Genomic DNA, 27,064 nt, shown 5'->3' with positions numbered 1-27,064 from the left:
CCATTTATAAGTATAATAAATTAATTTATTATTAAAAAAAAGAACTCTTATAGAAATTGATTTTTTTTTTCTCCTCCTTGATTAGATCATAAACTAATAAATGATTCTATGAAGAGTTCTTCAACACGATCTCGTCTTTTTATATATATATATAAACGTGTGTACGTGTGTGTGTGTATTTATATATTTTTTCCAATTATTTTATATTATTATTATTAGAGTAAAAGGCTTAATAAAAGCACCAATATCGACTTTATACTATAGAAAAACTTGGTGCTCTACAAGAATCATGCGTGTAAGAATAGTATGTATGTATGTATGGATGTATATATATATATATATATCTGGGATTCGGAAAAAAATGTAAACATCTTCGATTCATTAAATCTAAATTCTACTTATTAAAGGATGATGATGATGATGATAATGATGATGATGATGATAATTAAGGATTGCTTTCTTCGTCCGTTGCTTCCTGTCTCTCGTGGGCTCTCTCGCTACATAGTTTTTGAGCAGCTGTTGTGGCCAGCACGTCTATAACTGCGTATTGCACCATCCCATATTTTGGTATCTCTCCCGATGTTTCCTGATCTTCCACGTTGACTTGAAGATAATTCAATTCTTTATCGTCTTTGGGGAAAACAAAGTGATGCTGACTAGAGGGTGAACATACGCATTCTAAATTACCCGGTGAAGAACTTACGTAACCGGGAGAAGGTGAATTAGTCTTACAACTAGTACCTTCTTTAACGTCTACGACTTCTTGTGCCTCGCAATTTGGGCATGTTTTATCGTGTGTGGCAAAGACAAACTGTCCCGTGTCGTGTAGTGTTAATCTATCCACCATGTGATATTCTTTCCCGGATCTTGGCCTCAGGGCGCTAGTACAAAATACTGGTCCTTTCGTGCCGAATACGTCGGCGGCCCTCATGTAATCACTACTTCCACTGCTACTACTACTTCTAGAACAGAGTGAGAGTGTTTCGATGTAATCACTGATATCCGAAGAAGAACTGCTGCTGGCTGTCGCTCCGGTATCCAATAATAGAAAGTGTTCCGGAGACGTGAGAAAGTGATGACATCTTCGACACTCTAAAAAAAAAAAGAAATAAAAGAAAACAAAGAAAAATGGCGATGATTTTTGAATTAAAACTTTTAAAACTAGCTTAAAATATTTACCTGTTACCAGTAAAGCTTTAGAGGTACCTTCTAATCCCTTTGCCTGAACGTGGCAACAAGATTGCTGTATCTGATCCGCATTACCAGATGATAATTTTAAATCAGTAGATACGACGTTACTTTCGTCGTTAGAATACTTATTATCGTCACCCGTGACTTCTACGCGTCTAGATAATGTTGTGGATATTCCAGAATCACAAGAATTCGATTTAATTTTAGTATTGGGTTTACAGGGTGCACTAGAAGATCTCTTTATAACGGCTCTCCCGTCGGTATCTCTAGAATGATAATTGTCGTGATCTATCGTAAGATCCTCTTCGGATACCGAAAAGTTTTCTTTTAATTGAACACAATCTGCTGATTTATGGAACGGATATTTATGTAATGTTTCAAGGAACATATTGTTTGGTGTGGATGGAACTGAAGACGGAGGAGATATTTCGTCGGTACTGAACGATTTTTCTTTCGATCTTAAAGTTAATTTGGACAATAACGTGTGCTTTTTTACAGGTGTTAATTTAGGGCTACCCATTATTTGGAAATTACTTTCGTCTACCGAAGATGATCCTTCTGTTTTTTCATTGGAGTCTTTGGATTTTAATAACACTTTTTTCTTTAAATCTCCTAAAGAATTCGATCTGACTGATCTTCCTTGGATCTCTTCTGTAATTTCTATATCTTCTGTCTCCGATTCTTCACCCGATTTCTTCTTCTGACACGGCAACAAAAACGGCATAAAAGGTCTTAAAGGTAGAGATTCGGTATTATTTTTCGCATCGACATTGGCTTCCGAATCCGATTTCGATTCCTCTTTAGAGATTTCGGTTTTACTGGAAGATTCCCAATACACCGGTTGCATTTCTAAGTAATTATCATCGTCTTTTTCGCTAGACGAATAAGACATTATCTCGTAAATATTTGCAACGTTCCTTTTCGTCTCTCCTTTACTTCTAGCTATTCTGCATCCCGGGCAATGCCAATTACCTCGGGAATCTTTATACAATGGTAGAGTTTTCGAGATCAGTTTATTTGGCTCCTTCTGATTATCATTCTTACTCGGAGTTACGATGCAGCACACGTTTTCGTACAACCTCAGAGCCTCGATGAACCTCATATTAGCGTAATCCGGATTAGAAGTTCTTCCTTCGTCTTCCTTGCGCACGTTAGTGCAAGCGTGGCAAGTATTTTTGATGTTACTACGTTGTTTATTAGTTGATTCTGTAACACACGGTAACGATCGATCTAATAAAAGTGGAACAGCTACGAAAGAACCACTCTCCGATGAGTTTTTTTTCCATAACATAATCTTATGGCAATCACACGTATGTGCATTATCTTCCGATTCGGTCCTTCCTTCCAATTTATTTTCCTATTTTTTAATAAAAAGATTTGAAATTTTAAAAGAATATAATGTTTTAATAAAATTATTATCGCATTTATTCTACCTTTAGCTTTTTTGGAATGTCGTAATCTTCACCAGCTGTGGATATTCTTCTACTCTGGTTGGCATCTGATAATTCCGAAAAATTATCCTAAAAATATATGATTAGAAGGATAATAAAGATTTGAATGGAAAAAGGAATTCGCTTTATATTAAAGACGTAATTAAATTTATTTACGTACTCTCCAGTTAGTTCGACACAAGACATTTTTGGGAACGGCATAGTGAAGATAAGGATTTATCCTACATGTACAGGAAGGTAGATCTTCTTTATGTGTTGGCTTTTTAGGTGAGGGTGATCTACTTTGACCTTTAGCATCTGTCACGTTCTCGGATACCCTTAATACAGATACAGGCAATGTGCTCCAGCAAGAACATATGACGGGTAATCGTTCTCCACTACATCTTTGACAAACACATTCTCCAGCACTTTGGTGTACTTTAGTTGGACTTTTTGGTGGCGTCGTACCAGAATGGTGCATGGTACGAGGACGGTCGTAAAATCCGTCAGCTGACGACCTAGGAACAGAGTAATCGGAGGAAGCGGTACCACTACTACTGCTACTAGTGGCACTGCTCTGAGAACACATTGATGATCTGTCCTTAGGCGGATTTCTGGGATGCTGTGATTGCGTTAAGACGGCTAAGTCCATCGTCCACTTCGGAGTAAATCCTTCATTATCAGTAGCTCTCTCACTAATTGGCATACCGTCTCTCCTGTAATACTGTCTACCACACTTTGAGCAATGACATAATGACCTGCTAACATAGTTAAATCTGTAAATCTAACCTTCTTGTTATACTACTTGTTCGACGAATTACAAAGAAAATTACTAACCTGCCGAAAATTGAATATCTCTGAGTAGGCAGATGGAAGTTGTGTAAAGTTAGAGACACTTCATCATTTTCTCCACTTTGCGATTCTGATCCCATCCATCTATAATGTTCGCTGCAAGGGGCTCGAGGCATATACGTGTCTTCTTTCTTCTCGCTTGACAAATGCACCGAACATGCATCGCAGTTATCTTTGTTTTGAACTCTATTTGTTGAACTTTCGGTATTCTTATAATACTTGGGATGACTCGAACCGCAAGTAGAACTTTCCATTACTGCAAATTAATATTTAATGATGTTTAACCAATTAAAATGAAAATTTAATTTGCTCATCTAACTTACCGGAATGCTTTCTTAAAGGTAGCTTTCTTTTTCTTAATAACTTTCCTTTCGATGCTAGTTCGAAAGCTTGTGCCAATTCCTCCGCTTGATTTGTTAGTAATACGTGAACCCCTTCTCCTTTAATAAGGTTACAATAATTAAAATTTTAGCTAATGAAGTTTTATTGATAAGAAAACACATCGTTTACCTTTCCCGCATCGTGATCCTCCTTCGAAACAAAATTTCCCATCCACCACTCCAAATCTTCTTAATTCTTTGATGGGCCATGTACCTAATAATCTGGGTGGTACATTAGATGTTAAACAGAAAGCGTAATCTTGAAGATGAAGTCTTGCTGGACCACACGCTATTTTACTTTTCACTGGTACATGGCTCACTTGCACTAAGAATTGTTGATCTAGAAGATTTGTAAAGTAATTTTTTTACATCTTAATATAATTAATTCAATTTTTAAATGGTTGTTTTAAAGGTTACTTTTCTCTATCTTGAGATTAATTACACAGAAAATCAACAAAAGAATTTAAAATTATTACAGAAATTAAATAAAAACTAACCTTAGATTAATTTTAAATAAACTTTTTGTTAAATACACGTAACATTAATAAAAAAAAACCTTCTATATATCAGTTATCGTCAAATTCTAAATTGATTTCTTTTTTTTTATGTGGACAGTAAGAACAAATGCAAACATACAAAAAAAATTATTAAAGTAGAGAGGATAAAATAAGCCAAAATGTAGAAAGAAAAACTAAATTAACCCTACAGAGAAATTAATTACGATTAGAAACCAAGATAGAAGAGAAAAAAAAGAAGCAGTTCTTGACAAGAAAGAAATTCTGACCCCTGAGAGATCGTCTTTTCTGTGAGGCTTCTGTGCATAAAGAAGAAGAAGCTTTGACAGGAATGAAAGTTAATGAAGACATATTATGCTTGTTACTAAAGTGCAAAACCATGAGTTGAAGTTGAGGTTTTTACATTCCATCAGATGCCTTTGCTGATTATATTTTTGTTAAATTATCAACAGAGAAAGAGAGAGAGAGAGAGAGAGAGAGGTTGAGCAGTCAACTGCGACATCACTTAATTGACCAACGTTGGTGAATTTTTCTCTTCGGTATCATTTCTCTAGAGGATTTCTAACTTCAATTTCGTTTTTTCTTGTCAGCGAAGAGATGAATATTGGTAAAAACCAGACACTAATTTATATTTAACTGTTCGTTTTTACTTTTCGATTGTAAAAAGTTTAATTAGTTAGATAATAAAAAAAGTATATATATATATATATTCTGAAGCGATTTCAATTAATAAATTTGTGTGTGTGTGTGTGAGAGAGAGAGAGAGAGAGAGAGAAAGAGAGGAGAGAGAGTCTGGATATCTGAAAAAAATAGAAAAAAATGAATATCATACCTTCAACTAAATTAGAGCGAATTTTAACTTGCCATTGTATCAACAGCTCTCTAGAATCAAACGCAAGAATAACAACAACTTCAGAGCAAATGAGAGCCATGGTGTTACTTTCTTTATCCAAGGTAAACCCAGTTTCCATCCCCAAAAAACCTTCCAGAGATAAAGATGCTTTAGTGGGTCCATTTTTACATTTGTCTTTACTATCACGATAAAGTTGAAGATGGAGACAATCTGAAAGAAAAAATAAAATAAAATAAAAATAAAACAATTAGAAATATATATATATATATATATTTAAATAAATAAAAATAAAATAAAATTTCTAGAGTTAAGTTAAAATTTAAATTTTCTTCTTTAAGCTTTTGCCAGTCGCATTTTACCAACGCAATTGAATACGGCCATTCATCACTGACAATAAATCCCTGGGGGGCGAAAAGGTACAAAACACACTTGGACCTTATGTTGGATTTACCACATTGACATGATTTATCTAAATTATCCCCTGAGGGGATGCCCGGATAGGGGGTATGATCGGGCTCTTTAAGTGACACTAGCTTCTTCTCTGTTTTATTTTAACATGAATGATGCTGTTGAAAGAACTCTAGAGAGGAAATTGTTTATAATACGAGAGAGAGTTTCTTCTCTAACAATATAGTCCCCAACTTCTAGTTTTATTACAGTACGTTAGATAATGGATAAGAAACAAAGTAAACCACCAATAATACATAAATGAAAGATCGTAAACTTTAAATCATTTATTTTATTTTATTTTCTAGATAATTCAAGGAAATCATTACGATACTTTTACGTAAAACAATTGTTTTGTTTTTTTTTATTATCGAATAAATATTTAATCATTTAAACTCTTTACTTTATTATTATAAAATCTTAAATAATAATAAAATAAAGAATTGATTTTATTGATAATATATACAGAGCCAATTGTATTTTAATGTATTTTCTTTAGTCGTCATTTCTTAGTATTCAGGTCAACATCACCATCTGAATTGATGGAGGTTTCGATTCCAAAAGTCCAATTGTTGTTTCTACTAAGTGCGTTTACCGGGTCTTTCTTTTTTGAAGTCAATGATCCCAGGTTCGATTCCTACCTCTGCACTCGTTCACTTATGCCAAACATGTTGTGTGATCTGGCTTACTGCCAATACAATAGTAACAGCGTTAAAGTTTCCAATAGTCATTTTCTTAAATTAAACAAAAAGAAAATAAAATATATATATTTATCGCTACGATACTTTGATATATGTTTAATTTATCGATTTATGTAAAAGAAAAACAAGAAGAAACCTCCAAAAAAACGTGCTTTGTTTATTATTACGTAAGAACAAATCATTCAATTGAATTTGTTGCTATAGCAGCAAACTGTCCTCGTCGAGATAGATTTTTAAAGAAACCCGATAAGAAAATAACGAAAAAAAAAAATATAAAAAATAAGCACTATTGAACAAAATTTAATACAACATATCAAATAAAATATTAAATCTTAAGAATTATTATTTTATCCTCTTTGTCAGTTTTCATTATTGTTCAAAATGGGGGAGGGGTAAGAGTAAAAAAATAAAAAGAAAAAAAATCTATTCTCATTTAATATTTCATTTGATATATTGTATTAAATTTTGTTCAATAATATAAAAATCTTTCTTTGTTGTAAATCTTTTAGAAAACATGTCAAAAAGTAACTTATTGACATCAATAGTTGATGGGAAAAAAGTGACAGCTTCACAGTTTCAGCACCTAAAGTAATCTATAGCTTTTTTTTATATATATAATAGCCAAGAAACTGTGTAAGATTTAGATAATACAAATTGATGTAGTGACGAATATTGGTTGTTAGAGTAAAAATGATAAGAATATACAACCAAACGTGTTAGCACTTCTGTAGATTAGTCTATCCCCATTTCCTGACGCTTACCTTTTATCTCCTGTCTTTTTAATCCCGTAGCCGAAGGTAATGCTCTAGATTTATTTTACCTACAAGGTATGCTCCCGGAGTATATAAAACAACTCTGCTTCATTTATTAAACTTGAAAATTTCCTTGATTTTTTTTCCTTTCATATTTAAATTCGTTTTCTAACCAACCAAAAAAAAAAACACGTGTCTAAGACTTATTCCTCCATCATTTATAACTGTTCTTCTTCTTATTCTTTTGCTAATATTTTAACATTGACTAAGGAAAATATTAAAACTGTATGTAAATATGTCTCTAAAAATAGATTAGAAATGATTTTTATTCTTGTGTAAAACGTTAAAATAAATCGTTTCTATATTTATTTGTAAACTGAGTTTAGAATAAGTTGACTTTTGGGTATGAATATTCTTTTAATTTATAGAAGAGACGTGTTAAAAATTTATTTTACATAATAATTACACGTTATTTAAATATTTTTATGTGAAAATTTATAACGAATTAAGGGAGGAAATGTCGATTTTTTTTCTTCTTTTAATGGAAGAAAGACGTCAAAAAAAAAATTATTAATTTTTCGTAATTAATAACGTTCTATTTATTAATTATTCAGCAGAAATGTGAAGAAAAGTTAGAAGAAAATCGTATTAATAGTGTTATTTTAAGAAATAAATATTAAAAAAAATTAATATTTTCTGTAGATTAACCACTCAAAGTTATGAAGCTAAATGATCTTTAAAATCAATCAAAGATGCTTTCGGAGCAGGAGGAAAAAAATTAGCATTTATTTAAATTATTTAATGAAAAATTTCCTGATATAAATGTTATTGATTAGAGATTTATTAACACCTTAAACGGGTCTGTAGATATATTAAAAGAAAGGGAAAAAAAGAGGGAATTGATATACAAGTGCAATTGCGAGATGGAAGCAGAAAAATTAATGCCTTGTCCTATGTAAAAAAATATATTATCAACACTTCTTATCAGATATATGATAAGTGTATTAATCAACTTTTCGGACCCGAGTATCTTTTCACACTTTAGTTGCTTAGCAACAGTTGCTAAGATACCGCACATTGACGTATAAGCAAAGCAATATGAAGATGAATAGCACTTAGGGCAATGCTTTGAAGTTCAAAGTTAAGAATGAGGAAAAAACTATCCCCAGAGAATAAGAAGTGATTTATATCTTTAGGGTGGTGTTTGGAAGAGGAAATTTTACGCTTATTACCTTTTCAGTCATCATTTATGACCAACAAAGTCACTTGTCACCCATAATGACTTTACCTCATAAATACCCTGTTGTTCAAATAATTTTTTTTCTCCCCCCTTTTACTTTGTCTTTAATGTCCTCCATCTTTACTAGGCAAATATCGTCAATGAAACCGGGATAAACTAATGATAGAGTCGAAATACCCTTATACATTCAACGTAGAAAGCTTCAATTGCTGTACAGATTTTTCGGGGAATTTTCCCTGTAAACGTAAAGAAAACGAGTTTTTTCCCTTGAAATTTTCTTAAATTTAAGGGAAATTTTTTAAAAAATAAGTCTTTGGACTCTGTAATTATAGAAAAATAAATTTTTTTAACTGTAAAACATCATTTTTTTCCAAAAAAAAGGAGTATAGTTATGGATTTTTTCATCCTACGTAAAGAAAAATTCTTTTTTTTTATTACTAATGAGATTATTATTGTATTTTTGTCGGAATAAATTCTAATTATAAGCATGTAAATTTATTTTTAAAAGCTAAAATTTACAGAAAATTTAACAAATTATAAGACAAAACTGATGATTATTATTTTATCTCTCACTTAACTTTGACCAAAACTATGTTTCGTATCCATTACAATAAAATAATCATCGATAAAACGTTTCTTTCACTAAATATATATACCTATATACAGTACTTTTTTTATTCTTTAACAACAGTATCAATGAGAATCGACTCCATTTACGTAATTAGAAAGATTCTTTTGTAAGAAAAATTCTATTTTTCTAAGCGCAATCAATGTAAATGTTTCTGATCTAAATCTGTTTGAATAGAGGATTAGAAAACAAAAAGCTTCTCTTGAATTTAACTTTTTTAAACATTTTATTTTCCTCTTTCTGCTTTATTTTATTGTTTTTCTTCACCCTGCACGTTTCAAAAATAGAAAAAGAATTAAAAATTTTTCATTTACTCAATATACTTATCGAAGAGACAATTTGAAATTCTCACATAAAGTTGGAAAATCTCGTAAAAATCAGATTAAATATATTCTTTTTTTTAAAAAAAGAGATACAAAGGATGATAGTAAATATTAAATGTATAAAGGTATGCGATGATGATGATATATTCACTATTTTATCTCGTATAAATCATCCAGAAGTGTATATAGATGTAGAGAGTGAAGATGCTCATCCTCATCCTCAGCTTCCGAATAACTCGTAAAAACTAAATAATAATATAAAAAAAAAGTGTTGAAGGAGAAAAATGGTTATTTTACTTTTCAGTAAAACTGTAAAATAAAGATTTATTAAGCGTATAATTCTGAAAAATAATTAAAAAAAATACCGTGAAAAATTAGCCAAACTTGAAGTAAAATGATGAAAAATCAATCTCCAAAAACTGTTTTATATATATATATNAAACTGTAAAATAAAGATTTATTAAGCGTATAATTCTGAAAAATAATTAAAAAAAATACCGTGAAAAATTAGCCAAACTTGAAGTAAAATGATGAAAAATCAATCTCCAAAAACTGTTTTATATATATATATATAAACGTGTGTACGTGTGTGTGTGTATTTATATATTTTTTCCAATTATTTTATATTATTATTATTAGAGTAAAAGGCTTAATAAAAGCACCAATATCGACTTTATACTATAGAAAAACTTGGTGCTCTACAAGAATCATGCGTGTAAGAATAGTATGTATGTATGTATGGATGTATATATATATATATATATCTGGGATTCGGAAAAAAATGTAAACATCTTCGATTCATTAAATCTAAATTCTACTTATTAAAGGATGATGATGATGATGATAATGATGATGATGATGATAATTAAGGATTGCTTTCTTCGTCCGTTGCTTCCTGTCTCTCGTGGGCTCTCTCGCTACATAGTTTTTGAGCAGCTGTTGTGGCCAGCACGTCTATAACTGCGTATTGCACCATCCCATATTTTGGTATCTCTCCCGATGTTTCCTGATCTTCCACGTTGACTTGAAGATAATTCAATTCTTTATCGTCTTTGGGGAAAACAAAGTGATGCTGACTAGAGGGTGAACATACGCATTCTAAATTACCCGGTGAAGAACTTACGTAACCGGGAGAAGGTGAATTAGTCTTACAACTAGTACCTTCTTTAACGTCTACGACTTCTTGTGCCTCGCAATTTGGGCATGTTTTATCGTGTGTGGCAAAGACAAACTGTCCCGTGTCGTGTAGTGTTAATCTATCCACCATGTGATATTCTTTCCCGGATCTTGGCCTCAGGGCGCTAGTACAAAATACTGGTCCTTTCGTGCCGAATACGTCGGCGGCCCTCATGTAATCACTACTTCCACTGCTACTACTACTTCTAGAACAGAGTGAGAGTGTTTCGATGTAATCACTGATATCCGAAGAAGAACTGCTGCTGGCTGTCGCTCCGGTATCCAATAATAGAAAGTGTTCCGGAGACGTGAGAAAGTGATGACATCTTCGACACTCTAAAAAAAAAAAGAAATAAAAGAAAACAAAGAAAAATGGCGATGATTTTTGAATTAAAACTTTTAAAACTAGCTTAAAATATTTACCTGTTACCAGTAAAGCTTTAGAGGTACCTTCTAATCCCTTTGCCTGAACGTGGCAACAAGATTGCTGTATCTGATCCGCATTACCAGATGATAATTTTAAATCAGTAGATACGACGTTACTTTCGTCGTTAGAATACTTATTATCGTCACCCGTGACTTCTACGCGTCTAGATAATGTTGTGGATATTCCAGAATCACAAGAATTCGATTTAATTTTAGTATTGGGTTTACAGGGTGCACTAGAAGATCTCTTTATAACGGCTCTCCCGTCGGTATCTCTAGAATGATAATTGTCGTGATCTATCGTAAGATCCTCTTCGGATACCGAAAAGTTTTCTTTTAATTGAACACAATCTGCTGATTTATGGAACGGATATTTATGTAATGTTTCAAGGAACATATTGTTTGGTGTGGATGGAACTGAAGACGGAGGAGATATTTCGTCGGTACTGAACGATTTTTCTTTCGATCTTAAAGTTAATTTGGACAATAACGTGTGCTTTTTTACAGGTGTTAATTTAGGGCTACCCATTATTTGGAAATTACTTTCGTCTACCGAAGATGATCCTTCTGTTTTTTCATTGGAGTCTTTGGATTTTAATAACACTTTTTTCTTTAAATCTCCTAAAGAATTCGATCTGACTGATCTTCCTTGGATCTCTTCTGTAATTTCTATATCTTCTGTCTCCGATTCTTCACCCGATTTCTTCTTCTGACACGGCAACAAAAACGGCATAAAAGGTCTTAAAGGTAGAGATTCGGTATTATTTTTCGCATCGACATTGGCTTCCGAATCCGATTTCGATTCCTCTTTAGAGATTTCGGTTTTACTGGAAGATTCCCAATACACCGGTTGCATTTCTAAGTAATTATCATCGTCTTTTTCGCTAGACGAATAAGACATTATCTCGTAAATATTTGCAACGTTCCTTTTCGTCTCTCCTTTACTTCTAGCTATTCTGCATCCCGGGCAATGCCAATTACCTCGGGAATCTTTATACAATGGTAGAGTTTTCGAGATCAGTTTATTTGGCTCCTTCTGATTATCATTCTTACTCGGAGTTACGATGCAGCACACGTTTTCGTACAACCTCAGAGCCTCGATGAACCTCATATTAGCGTAATCCGGATTAGAAGTTCTTCCTTCGTCTTCCTTGCGCACGTTAGTGCAAGCGTGGCAAGTATTTTTGATGTTACTACGTTGTTTATTAGTTGATTCTGTAACACACGGTAACGATCGATCTAATAAAAGTGGAACAGCTACGAAAGAACCACTCTCCGACGAGTTTTTTTTCCATAACATAATCTTATGGCAATCACACGTATGTGCATTATCTTCCGATTCGGTCCTTCCTTCCAATTTATTTTCCTATTTTTTAATAAAAAGATTTGAAATTTTAAAAGAATATAATGTTTTAATAAAATTATTATCGCATTTATTCTACCTTTAGCTTTTTTGGAATGTCGTAATCTTCACCAGCTGTGGATATTCTTCTACTCTGGTTGGCATCTGATAATTCCGAAAAATTATCCTAAAAATATATGATTAGAAGGATAATAAAGATTTGAATGGAAAAAGGAATTCGCTTTATATTAAAGACGTAATTAAATTTATTTACGTACTCTCCAGTTAGTTCGACACAAGACATTTTTGGGAACGGCGTAGTGAAGATAAGGATTTATCCTACATGTACAGGAAGGTAGATCTTCTTTATGTGTTGGCTTTTTAGGTGAGGGTGATCTACTTTGACCTTTAGCATCTGTCACGTTCTCGGATACCCTTAATACAGATACAGGCAATGTGCTCCAGCAAGAACATATGACGGGTAATCGTTCTCCACTACATCTTTGACAAACACATTCTCCAGCACTTTGGTGTACTTTAGTTGGACTTTTTGGTGGCGTCGTACCAGAATGGTGCATGGTACGAGGACGGTCGTAAAATCCGTCAGCTGACGACCTAGGAACAGAGTAATCGGAGGAAGCGGTACCACTACTACTGCTACTAGTGGCACTGCTCTGAGAACACATTGATGATCTGTCCTTAGGCGGATTTCTGGGATGCTGTGATTGCGTTAAGACGGCTAAGTCCATCGTCCACTTCGGAGTAAATCCTTCATTATCAGTAGCTCTCTCACTAATTGGCATACCGTCTCTCCTGTAATACTGTCTACCACACTTTGAGCAATGACATAATGACCTGCTAACATAGTTAAATCTGTAAATCTAACCTTCTTGTTATACTACTTGTTCGACGAATTACAAAGAAAATTACTAACCTGCCGAAAATTGAATATCTCTGAGTAGGCAGATGGAAGTTGTGTAAAGTTAGAGACACTTCATCATTTTCTCCACTTTGCGATTCTGATCCCATCCATCTATAATGTTCGCTGCAAGGGGCTCGAGGCATATACGTGTCTTCTTTCTTCTCGCTTGACAAATGCACCGAACATGCATCGCAGTTATCTTTGTTTTGAACTCTATTTGTTGAACTTTCGGTATTCTTATAATACTTGGGATGACTCGAACCGCAAGTAGAACTTTCCATTACTGCAAATTAATATTTAATGATGTTTAACCAATTAAAATGAAAATTTAATTTGCTCATCTAACTTACCGGAATGCTTTCTTAAAGGTAGCTTTCTTTTTCTTAATAACTTTCCTTTCGATGCTAGTTCGAAAGCTTGTGCCAATTCCTCCGCTTGATTTGTTAGTAATACGTGAACCCCTTCTCCTTTAATAAGGTTACAATAATTAAAATTTTAGCTAATGAAGTTTTATTGATAAGAAAACACATCGTTTACCTTTCCCGCATCGTGATCCTCCTTCGAAACAAAATTTCCCATCCACCACTCCAAATCTTCTTAATTCTTTGATGGGCCATGTACCTAATAATCTGGGTGGTACATTAGATGTTAAACAGAAAGCGTAATCTTGAAGATGAAGTCTTGCTGGACCACACGCTATTTTACTTTTCACTGGTACATGGCTCACTTGCACTAAGAATTGTTGATCTAGAAGATTTGTAAAGTAATTTTTTTACATCTTAATATAATTAATTCAATTTTTAAATGGTTGTTTTAAAGGTTACTTTTCTCTATCTTGAGATTAATTACACAGAAAATCAACAAAAGAATTTAAAATTATTACAGAAATTAAATAAAAACTAACCTTAGATTAATTTTAAATAAACTTTTTGTTAAATACACGTAACATTAATAAAAAAAAAACCTTCTATATATCAGTTATCGTCAAATTCTAAATTGATTTCTTTTTTTTATGTGGACAGTAAGAACAAATGCAAACATACAAAAAAAATTATTAAAGTAGAGAGGATAAAATAAGCCAAAATGTAGAAAGAAAAACTAAATTAACCCTACAGAGAAATTAATTACGATTAGAAACCAAGATAGAAGAGAAAAAAAAGAAGCAGTTCTTGACAAGAAAGAAATTCTGACCCCTGAGAGATCGTCTTTTCTGTGAGGCTTCTGTGCATAAAGAAGAAGAAGCTTTGACAGGAATGAAAGTTAATGAAGACATATTATGCTTGTTACTAAAGTGCAAAACCATGAGTTGAAGTTGAGGTTTTTACATTCCATCAGATGCCTTTGCTGATTATATTTTTGTTAAATTATCAACAGAGAAAGAGAGAGAGAGAGAGAGAGAGAGGTTGAGCAGTCAACTGCGACATCACTTAATTGACCAACGTTGGTGAATTTTTCTCTTCGGTATCATTTCTCTAGAGGATTTCTAACTTCAATTTCGTTTTTTCTTGTCAGCGAAGAGATGAATATTGGTAAAAACCAGACACTAATTTATATTTAACTGTTCGTTTTTACTTTTCGATTGTAAAAAGTTTAATTAGTTAGATAATAAAAAAAGTATATATATATATATATTCTGAAGCGATTTCAATTAATAAATTTGTGTGTGTGTGTGTGAGAGAGAGAGAGAGAGAGAGAGAAAGAGAGGAGAGAGAGTCTGGATATCTGAAAAAAATAGAAAAAAATGAATATCATACCTTCAACTAAATTAGAGCGAATTTTAACTTGCCATTGTATCAACAGCTCTCTAGAATCAAACGCAAGAATAACAACAACTTCAGAGCAAATGAGAGCCATGGTGTTACTTTCTTTATCCAAGGTAAACCCAGTTTCCATCCCCAAAAAACCTTCCAGAGATAAAGATGCTTTAGTGGGTCCATTTTTACATTTGTCTTTACTATCACGATAAAGTTGAAGATGGAGACAATCTGAAAGAAAAAATAAAATAAAATAAAAATAAAACAATTAGAAATATATATATATATATATATTTAAATAAATAAAAATAAAATAAAATTTCTAGAGTTAAGTTAAAATTTAAATTTTCTTCTTTAAGCTTTTGCCAGTCGCATTTTACCAACGCAATTGAATACGGCCATTCATCACTGACAATAAATCCCTGGGGGGCGAAAAGGTACAAAACACACTTGGACCTTATGTTGGATTTACCACATTGACATGATTTATCTAAATTATCCCCTGAGGGGATGCCCGGATAGGGGGTATGATCGGGCTCTTTAAGTGACACTAGCTTCTTCTCTGTTTTATTTTAACATGAATGATGCTGTTGAAAGAACTCTAGAGAGGAAATTGTTTATAATACGAGAGAGAGTTTCTTCTCTAACAATATAGTCCCCAACTTCTAGTTTTATTACAGTACGTTAGATAATGGATAAGAAACAAAGTAAACCACCAATAATACATAAATGAAAGATCGTAAACTTTAAATCATTTATTTTATTTTATTTTCTAGATAATTCAAGGAAATCATTACGATACTTTTACGTAAAACAATTGTTTTGTTTTTTTTTATTATCGAATAAATATTTAATCATTTAAACTCTTTACTTTATTATTATAAAATCTTAAATAATAATAAAATAAAGAATTGATTTTATTGATAATATATACAGAGCCAATTGTATTTTAATGTATTTTCTTTAGTCGTCATTTCTTAGTATTCAGGTCAACATCACCATCTGAATTGATGGAGGTTTCGATTCCAAAAGTCCAATTGTTGTTTCTACTAAGTGCGTTTACCGGGTCTTTCTTTTTTGAAGTCAATGATCCCAGGTTCGATTCCTACCTCTGCACTCGTTCACTTATGCCAAACATGTTGTGTGATCTGGCTTACTGCCAATACAATAGTAACAGCGTTAAAGTTTCCAATAGTCATTTTCTTAAATTAAACAAAAAGAAAATAAAATATATATATTTATCGCTACGATACTTTGATATATGTTTAATTTATCGATTTATGTAAAAGAAAAACAAGAAGAAACCTCCAAAAAAACGTGCTTTGTTTATTATTACGTAAGAACAAATCATTCAATTGAATTTGTTGCTATAGCAGCAAACTGTCCTCGTCGAGATAGATTTTTAAAGAAACCCGATAAGAAAATAACGAAAAAAAAAAATATAAAAAATAAGCACTATTGAACAAAATTTAATACAACATATCAAATAAAATATTAAATCTTAAGAATTATTATTTTATCCTCTTTGTCAGTTTTCATTATTGTTCAAAATGGGGGAGGGGTAAGAGTAAAAAAATAAAAAGAAAAAAAATCTATTCTCATTTAATATTTCATTTGATATATTGTATTAAATTTTGTTCAATAATATAAAAATCTTTCTTTGTTGTAAATCTTTTAGAAAACATGTCAAAAAGTAACTTATTGACATCAATAGTTGATGGGAAAAAAGTGACAGCTTCACAGTTTCAGCACCTAAAGTAATCTATAGCTTTTTTTTTATATATATATAATAGCCAAGAAACTGTGTAAGATTTAGATAATACAAATTGATGTAGTGACGAATATTGGTTGTTAGAGTAAAAATGATAAGAATATACAACCAAACGTGTTAGCACTTCTGTAGATTAGTCTATCCCCATTTCCTGACGCTTACCTTTTATCTCCTGTCTTTTTAATCCCGTAGCCGAAGGTAATGCTCTAGATTTATTTTACCTACAAGGTATGCTCCCGGAGTATATAAAACAACTCTGCTTCATTTATTAAACTTGAAAATTTCCTTGATTTTTTTTCCTTTCATATTTAAATTCGTTTTCTAACCAACCAAAAAAAAAAACACGTGTCTAAGACTTATTCCTCCATCATTTATAACTGTTCTTCTTCTTATTCTTTTGCTAATATTTTAACATTGACTAAGGAAAATATTAAAACTGTATGTAAATATGTCTCTAAAAATAGATTAGAAATGATTTTTATTCTTGTGTAAAACGTTAAAATAAATCGTTTCTATATTTATTTGTAAACTGAGTTTAGAATAAGTTGACTTTTGGGTATGAATATTCTTTTAATTTATAGAAGAGACGTGTTAAAAATTTATTTTACATAATAATTACACGTTATTTAAATATTTTTATGTGAAAATTTACACGAATTAAGGGAGGAAATGTCGATTTTTTTTTCTTCTTTTAATGGAGGAAAGACGTCAAAAAAAAAAATTATTAATTTTTCGTAATTAATAACGTTCTATTTATTAATTATTCAGCAGAAATGTGAAGAAAAGTTAGAAGAAAATCGTATTAATAGTGTTATTTTAAGAAATAAATATTAAAAAAAATTAATATTTTCTGTAGATTAACCACTCAAAGTTATGAAGCTAAATGATCTTTAAAATCAATCAAAGATGCTTTCGGAGCAGGAGGAAAAAAATTAGAATTTATTTAAATTATTTAATGAAAAATTTCCTGATATAAATGTTATTGATTAGAGATTTATTAACACCTTAAACGGGTCTGTAGATATATTAAAAGAAAGGGAAAAAAAGAGGGAATTGATATACAAGTGCAATTGCGAGATGGAAGCAGAAAAATTAATGCCTTGTCCTATGTAAAAAAATATATTATCAACACTTCTTATCAGATATATGATAAGTGTATTAATCAACTTTTCGGACCCGAGTATCTTTTCACACTTTAGTTGCTTAGCAACAGTTGCTAAGATACCGCACATTGACGTATAAGCAAAGCAATATGAAGATGAATAGCACTTAGGGCAATGCTTTGAAGTTCAAAGTTAAGAATGAGGAAAAAACTATCCCCAGAGAATAAGAAGTGATTTATATCTTTAGGGTGGTGTTTGGAAGAGGAAATTTTACGCTTATTACCTTTTCAGTCATCATTTATGACCAACAAAGTCACTTGTCACCCATAATGACTTTACCTCATAAATACCCTGTTGTTCAAATAATTTTTTTTCTCCCCCCTTTTACTTTGTCTTTAATGTCCTCCATCTTTACTAGGCAAATATCGTCAATGAAACCGGGATAAACTAATGATAGAGTCGAAATACCCTTATACATTCAACGTAGAAAGCTTCAATTGCTGTACAGATTTTTCGGGGAATTTTCCCTGTAAACGTAAAGAAAACGAGTTTTTTCCCTTGAAATTTTCTTAAATTTAAGGGAAATTTTTTAAAAAATAAGTCTTTGGACTCTGTAATTATAGAAAAATAAATTTTTTTAACTGTAAAACATCATTTTTTCCAAAAAAAAGGAGTATAGTTATGGATTTTTTCATCCTACGTAAAGAAAAATTCTTTTTTTTTATTACTAATGAGATTATTATTGTATTTTTGTCGGAATAAATTCTAATTATAAGCATGTAAATTTATTTTTAAAAGCTAAAATTTACAGAAAATTTAACAAATTATAAGACAAAACTGATGATTATTATTTTATCTCTCACTTAAATTTGACCAAAACTATGTTTCGTATCCATTACAATAAAATAATCATCGATAAAACGTTTCTTTCACTAAATATATATACCTATATACAGTACTTTTTTTATTCTTTAACAACAGTATCAATGAGAATCGACTCCATTTACGTAATTAGAAAGATTCTTTTGTAAGAAAAATTCTATTTTTCTAAGCGCAATCAATGTAAATGTTTCTGATCTAAATCTGTTTGAATAGAGGATTAGAAAACAAAAAGCTTCTCTTGAATTTAACTTTTTTAAACATTTTATTTTCCTCTTTCTGCTTTATTTTATTGTTTTTCTTCACCCTGCACGTTTCAAAAATAGAAAAAGAATTAAAAATTTTTCATTTACTCAATATACTTATCGAAGAGACAATTTGAAATTCTCACATAAAGTTGGAAAATCTCGTAAAAATCAGATTAAATATATTCTTTTTTTTAAAAAAAGAGATACAAAGGATGATAGTAAATATTAAATGTATAAAGGTATGCGATGATGATGATATATTCACTATTTTATCTCGTATAAATCATCCAGAAGTGTATATAGATGTAGAGAGTGAAGATGCTCATCCTCATCCTCAGCTTCCGAATAACTCGTAAAAACTAAATAATAATATAAAAAAAAAGTGTTGAAGGAGAAAAATGGTTATTTTACTTTTCAGTAAAACTGTAAAATAAAGATTTATTAAGCGTATAATTCTGAAAAATAATTAAAAAAAATACCGTGAAAAATTAGCCAAACTTGAAGTAAAATGATGAAAAATCAATCTCCAAAAACTGTTTTATATATATATATTTATAGAATAGATTATCCTTCGTGACCATAGTCTAGTCGAAAATGGATAATCGATTTTCTAGCAGGAAGATTATAATTCTTTTTTATCCATTATTTATTTATTAAAGCATCAAACTAAGAAATTAATCTGATAATTTGTTTAAACAATACGAGTAGCGTACATATATTTAAAGCGATTAGATCAATATTATCATCTTCCTTCTCTAAACATTATCTCCAATGTTTTATAAATAAACTATTAACCCCGCTACGATCATGAAAGGAATGATAATTAACGATCTTGGCTATCTTTGTAAATAATTAATAATTTGTCCTAGATTATATAGAAGGTTAGGAAAAGGTGGATAATTGTTTGTTCTCGATAATGGAACGTAACATATAAGAAATAATTATCTTTCGGTGTGTATAACATAAAATATGTAAATCAATAATTATCTTTCGTAACTGAAGCGGATAATGTATTGATTGTGTGTAGAAGTGAAATATATAGGAGAAGATAATCAATTTTATCACTGAAATATATAAAGGTATAATCAATTATTTATGTAACACAAAAGACGATTAATCATCAATGGAGCAAAACAAGTGGACAGTGATTATTTCTAAGTGTGACATGTGCAAAAGAATTTTACATTATTCTAATCAATGATAATCCATCGAATTATCTGTCGAAATTTTTTTAAATATTAAATTATTTTATAAACGTTAAAGGGAGAGAAGAATTTCTCATCAGATAATGGAGAGAGAATTGGAGAGGCGAGATACATTTAATAAGAAATTTCATTTTGATTTTTCTAAAAATCCAAATGTTTTTCTATCAAAAGTAGATGTTAAGCCAATAGGTAAACGACTGAGAATTCTATTACCTTCAATATCGGTGAATTTCGATTATAAATGGTGAGTAATCTTCTAAAACCTTAAGACATCCATCAACTTGTCTCTCCAGATGTCGAAAGTTTTAGAAACATACAAATAATTCTTTCAAAAATATATATATATTTTTTTATAAAAAAAATGTAATAAATTCGTGCGATAAAATTAGAAGAATGAAGAGAGGAATTTTAATAAATAANTCTAAATTGATTCTTTTTTTTTATGTGGACAGTAAGAACAAATGCAAACATACAAAAAAAATTATTAAAGTAGAGAGGATAAAATAAGCCAAAATGTAGAAAGAAAAACTAAATTAACCCTACAGAGAAATTAATTACGATTAGAAACCAAGATAGAAGAGAAAAAAAAGAAGCAGTTCTTGACAAGAAAGAAATTCTGACCCCTGAGAGATCGTCTTTTCTGTGAGGCTTCTGTGCATAAAGAAGAAGAAGCTTTGACAGGAATGAAAGTTAATGAAGACATATTATGCTTGTTACTAAAGTGCAAAACCATGAGTTGAAGTTGAGGTTTTTACATTCCATCAGATGCCTTTGCTGATTATATTTTTGTTAAATTATCAACAGAGAAAGAGAGAGAGAGAGAGAGAGAGAGGTTGAGCAGTCAACTGCGACATCACTTAATTGACCAACGTTGGTGAATTTTTCTCTTCGGTATCATTTCTCTAGAGGATTTCTAACTTCAATTTCGTTTTTTCTTGTCAGCGAAGAGATGAATATTGGTAAAAACCAGACACTAATTTATATTTAACTGTTCGTTTTTACTTTTCGATTGTAAAAAGTTTAATTAGTTAGATAATAAAAAAAGTATATATATATATATATTCTGAAGCGATTTCAATTAATAAATTTGTGTGTGTGTGTGTGTGAGAGAGAGAGAGAGAGAGAGAAAGAGAGGAGAGAGAGTCTGGATATCTGAAAAAAATAGAAAAAAATGAATATCATACCTTCAACTAAATTAGAGCGAATTTTAACTTGCCATTGTATCAACAGCTCTCTAGAATCAAACGCAAGAATAACAACAACTTCAGAGCAAATGAGAGCCATGGTGTTACTTTCTTTATCCAAGGTAAACCCAGTTTCCATCCCCAAAAAACCTTCCAGAGATAAAGATGCTTTATAGTGAAGATAAGGATTTATCCTACATGTACAGGAAGGTAGATCTTCTTTATGTGTTGGCTTTTTAGGTGAGGGTGATCTACTTTGACCTATATTTTTCCTACATGTACAGGAAGGTAGATCTTCTTTATGTGTTGGCTTTTTAGGTGAGGGTGATCTACTTTGACCTTTAGCATCTGTCACGTTCTCGGATNAGTCTGGATATCTGAAAAAAATAGAAAAAAATGAATATCATACCTTCAACTAAATTAGAGCGAATTTTAACTTGCCATTGTATCAACAGCTCTCTAGAATCAAACGCAAGAATAACAACAACTTCAGAGCAAATGAGAGCCATGGTGTTACTTTCTTTATCCAAGGTAAACCCAGTTTCCATCCCCAAAAAACCTTCCAGAGATAAAGATGCTTTAGTGGGTCCATTTTTACATTTGTCTTTACTATCACGATAAAGTTGAAGATGGAGACAATCTGAAAGAAAAAATAAAATAAAATAAAAATAAAACAATTAGAAATATATATATATATTTAAATAAATAAAAATAAAATAAAATTTCTAGAGTTAAGTTAAAATTTAAATTTTCTTCTTTAAGCTTTTGCCAGTCGCATTTTACCAACGCAATTGAATACGGCCATTCATCACTGACAATAAATCCCTGGGGGGCGAAAAGGTACAAAACACACTTGGACCTTATGTTGGATTTACCACATTGACATGATTTATCTAAATTATCCCCTGAGGGGATGCCCGGATAGGGGGTATGATCGGGCTCTTTAAGTGACACTAGCTTCTTCTCTGTTTTATTTTAACATGAATGATGCTGTTGAAAGAACTCTAGAGAGGAAATTGTTTATAATACGAGAGAGAGTTTCTTCTCTAACAATATAGTCCCCAACTTCTAGTTTTATTACAGTACGTTAGATAATGGATAAGAAACAAAGTAAACCACCAATAATACATAAATGAAAGATCGTAAACTTTAAATCATTTATTTTATTTTATTTTCTAGATAATTCAAGGAAATCATTACGATACTTTTACGTAAAACAATTGTTTTGTTTTTTTTTATTATCGAATAAATATTTAATCATTTAAACTCTTTACTTTATTATTATAAAATCTTAAATAATAATATAATAAAGAATTGATTTTATTGATAATATATACAGAGCCAATTGTATTTTAATGTATTTTCTTTAGTCGTCATTTCTTAGTATTCAGGTCAACATCACCATCTGAATTGATGGAGGTTTCGATTCCAAAAGTCCAATTGTTGTTTCTACTAAGTGCGTTTACCGGGTCTTTCTTTTTTGAAGTCAATGATCCCAGGTTCGATTCCTACCTCTGCACTCGTTCACTTATGCCAAACATGTTGTGTGATCTGGCTTACTGCCAATACAATAGTAACAGCGTTAAAGTTTCCAATAGTCATTTTCTTAAATTAAACAAAAAGAAAATAAAATATATATATTTATCGCTACGATACTTTGATATATGTTTAATTTATCGATTTATGTAAAAGAAAAACAAGAAGAAACCTCCAAAAAAACGTGCTTTGTTTATTATTACGTAAGAACAAATCATTCAATTGAATTTGTTGCTATAGCAGCAAACTGTCCTCGTCGAGATAGATTTTTAAAGAAACCCGATAAGAAAATAACGAAAAAAAAAAAAAAAAAAAAAAATAAGCACTATTGAACAAAATTTAATACAACATATCAAATAAAATATTAAATCTTAAGAATTATTATTTTATCCTCTTTGTCAGTTTTCATTATTGTTCAAAATGGGGGAGGGGTAAGAGTAAAAAAATAAAAAGAAAAAAAATCTATTCTCATTTAATATTTCATTTGATATATTGTATTAAATTTTGTTCAATAATATAAAAATCTTTCTTTGTTGTAAATCTTTTAGAAAACATGTCAAAAAGTAACTTATTGACATCAATAGTTGATGGGAAAAAAGTGACAGCTTCACAGTTTCAGCACCTAAAGTAATCTATAGCTTTTTTTTATATATATAATAGCCAAGAAACTGTGTAAGATTTAGATAATACAAATTGATGTAGTGACGAATATTGGTTGTTAGAGTAAAAATGATAAGAATATACAACCAAACGTGTTAGCACTTCTGTAGATTAGTCTATCCCCATTTCCTGACGCTTACCTTTTATCTCCTGTCTTTTTAATCCCGTAGCCGAAGGTAATGCTCTAGATTTATTTTACCTACAAGGTATGCTCCCGGAGTATATAAAACAACTCTGCTTCATTTATTAAACTTGAAAATTTCCTTGATTTTTTTTCCTTTCATATTTAAATTCGTTTTCTAACCAACCAAAAAAAAAACACGTGTCTAAGACTTATTCCTCCATCATTTATAACTGTTCTTCTTCTTATTCTTTTGCTAATATTTTAACATTGACTAAGGAAAATATTAAAACTGTATGTAAATATGTCTCTAAAAATAGATTAGAAATGATTTTTATTCTTGTGTAAAACGTTAAAATAAATCGTTTCTATATTTATTTGTAAACTGAGTTTAGAATAAGTTGACTTTTGGGTATGAATATTCTTTTAATTTATAGAAGAGACGTGTTAAAAATTTATTTTACATAATAATTACACGTTATTTAAATATTTTTATGTGAAAATTTATAACGAATTAAGGGAGGAAATGTCGATTTTTTTTCTTCTTTTAATGGAAGAAAGACGTCAAAAAAAAAATTATTAATTTTTCGTAATTAATAACGTTCTATTTATTAATTATTCAGCAGAAATGTGAAGAAAAGTTAGAAGAAAATCGTATTAATAGTGTTATTTTAAGAAATAAATATTAAAAAAAATTAATATTTTCTGTAGATTAACCACTCAAAGTTATGAAGCTAAATGATCTTTAAAATCAATCAAAGATGCTTTCGGAGCAGGAGGAAAAAAATTAGAATTTATTTAAATTATTTAATGAAAAATTTCCTGATATAAATGTTATTGATTAGAGATTTATTAACACCTTAAACGGGTCTGTAGATATATTAAAAGAAAGGGAAAAAAAGAGGGAATTGATATACAAGTGCAATTGCGAGATGGAAGCAGAAAAATTAATGCCTTGTCCTATGTAAAAAAATATATTATCAACACTTCTTATCAGATATATGATAAGTGTATTAATCAACTTTTCGGACCCGAGTATCTTTTCACACTTTAGTTGCTTAGCAACAGTTGCTAAGATACCGCACATTGACGTATAAGCAAAGCAATATGAAGATGAATAGCACTTAGGGCAATGCTTTGAAGTTCAAAGTTAAGAATGAGGAAAAAACTATCCCCAGAGAATAAGAAGTGATTTATATCTTTAGGGTGGTGTTTGGAAGAGGAAATTTTACGCTTATTACCTTTTCAGTCATCATTTATGACCAACAAAGTCACTTGTCACCCATAATGACTTTACCTCATAAATACCCTGTTGTTCAAATAATTTTTTTTCTCCCCCCTTTTACTTTGTCTTTAATGTCCTCCATCTTTACTAGGCAAATATCGTCAATGAAACCGGGATAAACTAATGATAGAGTCGAAATACCCTTATACATTCAACGTAGAAAGCTTCAATTGCTGTACAGATTTTTCGGGGAATTTTCCCTGTAAACGTAAAGAAAACGAGTTTTTTCCCTTGAAATTTTCTTAAATTTAAGGGAAATTTTTTAAAAAATAAGTCTTTGGACTCTGTAATTATAGAAAAATAAATTTTTTTAACTGTAAAACATCATTTTTTTCCAAAAAAAAGGAGTATAGTTATGGATTTTTTCATCCTACGTAAAGAAAAATTCTTTTTTTTTATTACTAATGAGATTATTATTGTATTTTTGTCGGAATAAATTCTAATTATAAGCATGTAAATTTATTTTTAAAAGCTAAAATTTACAGAAAATTTAACAAATTATAAGACAAAACTGATGATTATTATTTTATCTCTCACTTAAATTTGACCAAAACTATGTTTCGTATCCATTACAATAAAATAATCATCGATAAAACGTTTCTTTCACTAAATATATATACCTATATACAGTACTTTTTTTATTCTTTAACAACAGTATCAATGAGAATCGACTCCATTTACGTAATTAGAAAGATTCTTTTGTAAGAAAAATTCTATTTTTCTAAGCGCAATCAATGTAAATGTTTCTGATCTAAATCTGTTTGAATAGAGGATTAGAAAACAAAAAGCTTCTCTTGAATTTAACTTTTTTAAACATTTTATTTTCCTCTTTCTGCTTTATTTTATTGTTTTTCTTCACCCTGCACGTTTCAAAAATAGAAAAAGAATTAAAAATTTTTCATTTACTCAATATACTTATCGAAGAGACAATTTGAAATTCTCACATAAAGTTGGAAAATCTCGTAAAAATCAGATTAAATATATTCTTTTTTTTAAAAAAAGAGATACAAAGGATGATAGTAAATATTAAATGTATAAAGGTATGCGATGATGATGATATATTCACTATTTTATCTCGTATAAATCATCCAGAAGTGTATATAGATGTAGAGAGTGAAGATGCTCATCCTCATCCTCAGCTTCCGAATAACTCGTAAAAACTAAATAATAATATAAAAAAAAAGTGTTGAAGGAGAAAAATGGTTATTTTACTTTTCAGTAAAACTGTAAAATAAAGATTTATTAAGCGTATAATTCTGAAAAATAATTAAAAAAAATACCGTGAAAAATTAGCCAAACTTGAAGTAAAATGATGAAAAATCAATCTCCAAAAACTGTTTTATATATATATATTTATAGTGAGTTGAATAAATAAATAAATATATATTTATATATTCTAACCTGTCAATCCATTCATAAATTCCTTTAGGAGTTATAATAAAATATTGAATACTTAAGCACGAGTTTAACGACCATTTTTTCAATATATTTCTTCTTTGTCTATTATTATTATTATTTTTTTATAAATATAAATCTTAATATTAGACACAAATGTATTTCTTCAGTTTTTCATTTTTTTTTTTTTTTTTACTTACTCGGAGGGTGGTCGGTTGGGTTGTCACAGCTTATTAAAGAATCAATCCTGTAGTGACAGCGTGTATCTTTTTGCTAGGATTAACCGGATCCTACCTTAATAGCATCCAACATGGTGACTCTAATCCTAGGATGTCCAACCAACTTGGAAAACCAATATTGGAGGATGTTACACCAACACCAGCAATAAAATTAAAAATAGGGATGCGCTTGTTCGACTTTCTAATAATATTACTATAATTTTTTTTTTCTTTTTAAGTTTTAAAAAGTTATCTTTAGAAGATAGATGAATTGTTTCTTTTTTTTTTTTCCTTTTGATCCTTCTACTCACACTGTTGTTTACCATGCTCCTGAGAGGATACTCTTGCCATAAAATTACCTGTAATTTTATATATTTGACTGGATACCTTCATTAGAAATGGCATTTAAAAAAAAAAAGAAGAAGAATTTTATTATTAAAGAGAAAAAGAAATTCAGAAAATGAATTGAGATTTCTTCTTTCAATGACTACTTTGTTCCATAAAGGTAATTGTTATTCTTGCGTGTA

General features: G+C 30.4%; 2 protein-coding genes across 2 annotated transcripts; both read right to left on the bottom strand.

Annotated features, from left to right (window-relative positions):
* Positions 1-78: 78 nt before the first annotated feature.
* Positions 79-5,602, bottom strand: LOC111638920. Its single transcript, XM_023384693.1, has 9 exons — positions 5,581-5,602; positions 5,201-5,431; positions 3,984-4,193; positions 3,797-3,913; positions 3,459-3,729; positions 2,803-3,382; positions 2,625-2,711; positions 1,180-2,548; positions 79-1,092 (listed from the first exon to the last, which is right to left on the bottom strand). The coding sequence occupies exons 1-9, from the start codon at positions 5,600-5,602 to the stop codon at positions 446-448; spliced, it is 3,534 nt and encodes a 1,177-aa protein (XP_023240461.1). The 3' UTR covers positions 79-445.
* Positions 5,603-9,986: 4,384 nt separating this feature from the next.
* Positions 9,987-15,334, bottom strand: LOC111638918. The gene is made up of 9 exons (XM_023384692.1): positions 15,313-15,334; positions 14,933-15,163; positions 13,716-13,925; positions 13,529-13,645; positions 13,191-13,461; positions 12,535-13,114; positions 12,357-12,443; positions 10,912-12,280; positions 9,987-10,824 (listed from the first exon to the last, which is right to left on the bottom strand). The coding sequence occupies exons 1-9, from the start codon at positions 15,332-15,334 to the stop codon at positions 10,178-10,180; spliced, it is 3,534 nt and encodes a 1,177-aa protein (XP_023240460.1). The 3' UTR covers positions 9,987-10,177.
* Between the last annotated feature and the right edge of the window lie 11,730 nt (positions 15,335-27,064).

This window comes from Centruroides sculpturatus, unplaced genomic scaffold, assembly GCF_000671375.1.
Source record: "Centruroides sculpturatus isolate CEXI.00-Female unplaced genomic scaffold, Cexi_2.0 scaffold1073, whole genome shotgun sequence".
NCBI classification, from domain to species: domain Eukaryota; kingdom Metazoa; phylum Arthropoda; class Arachnida; order Scorpiones; family Buthidae; genus Centruroides; species Centruroides sculpturatus.
Note: the sequence above shows the minus strand (reverse complement) of the source record. Positions and strands in the feature narration are given on the sequence as shown.

Coding starts and splice junctions, on each gene's coding strand:
- LOC111638918 (XM_023384692.1), bottom strand. CDS start 15,334: ATGGCCGTATTCAATTGCGTTG. Junction 15,164..15,312: donor GGCCGTATTCAATTGCGTTG/GTAAAATGCGAC, acceptor TTTTTCTTTCAG/ATTGTCTCCATCTTCAACTT. Junction 13,646..13,715: donor AGGATCACGATGCGGGAAAG/GTAAACGATGTG, acceptor ACCTTATTAAAG/GAGAAGGGGTTCACGTATTA.
- LOC111638920 (XM_023384693.1), bottom strand. CDS start 5,602: ATGGCCGTATTCAATTGCGTTG. Junction 4,194..5,200: donor TCGCTCTAATTTAGTTGAAG/GTATGATATTCA, acceptor CAAATCTTCTAG/ATCAACAATTCTTAGTGCAA. Junction 1,093..1,179: donor TAAAGCTTTACTGGTAACAG/GTAAATATTTTA, acceptor TTTTTTTTTTAG/AGTGTCGAAGATGTCATCAC.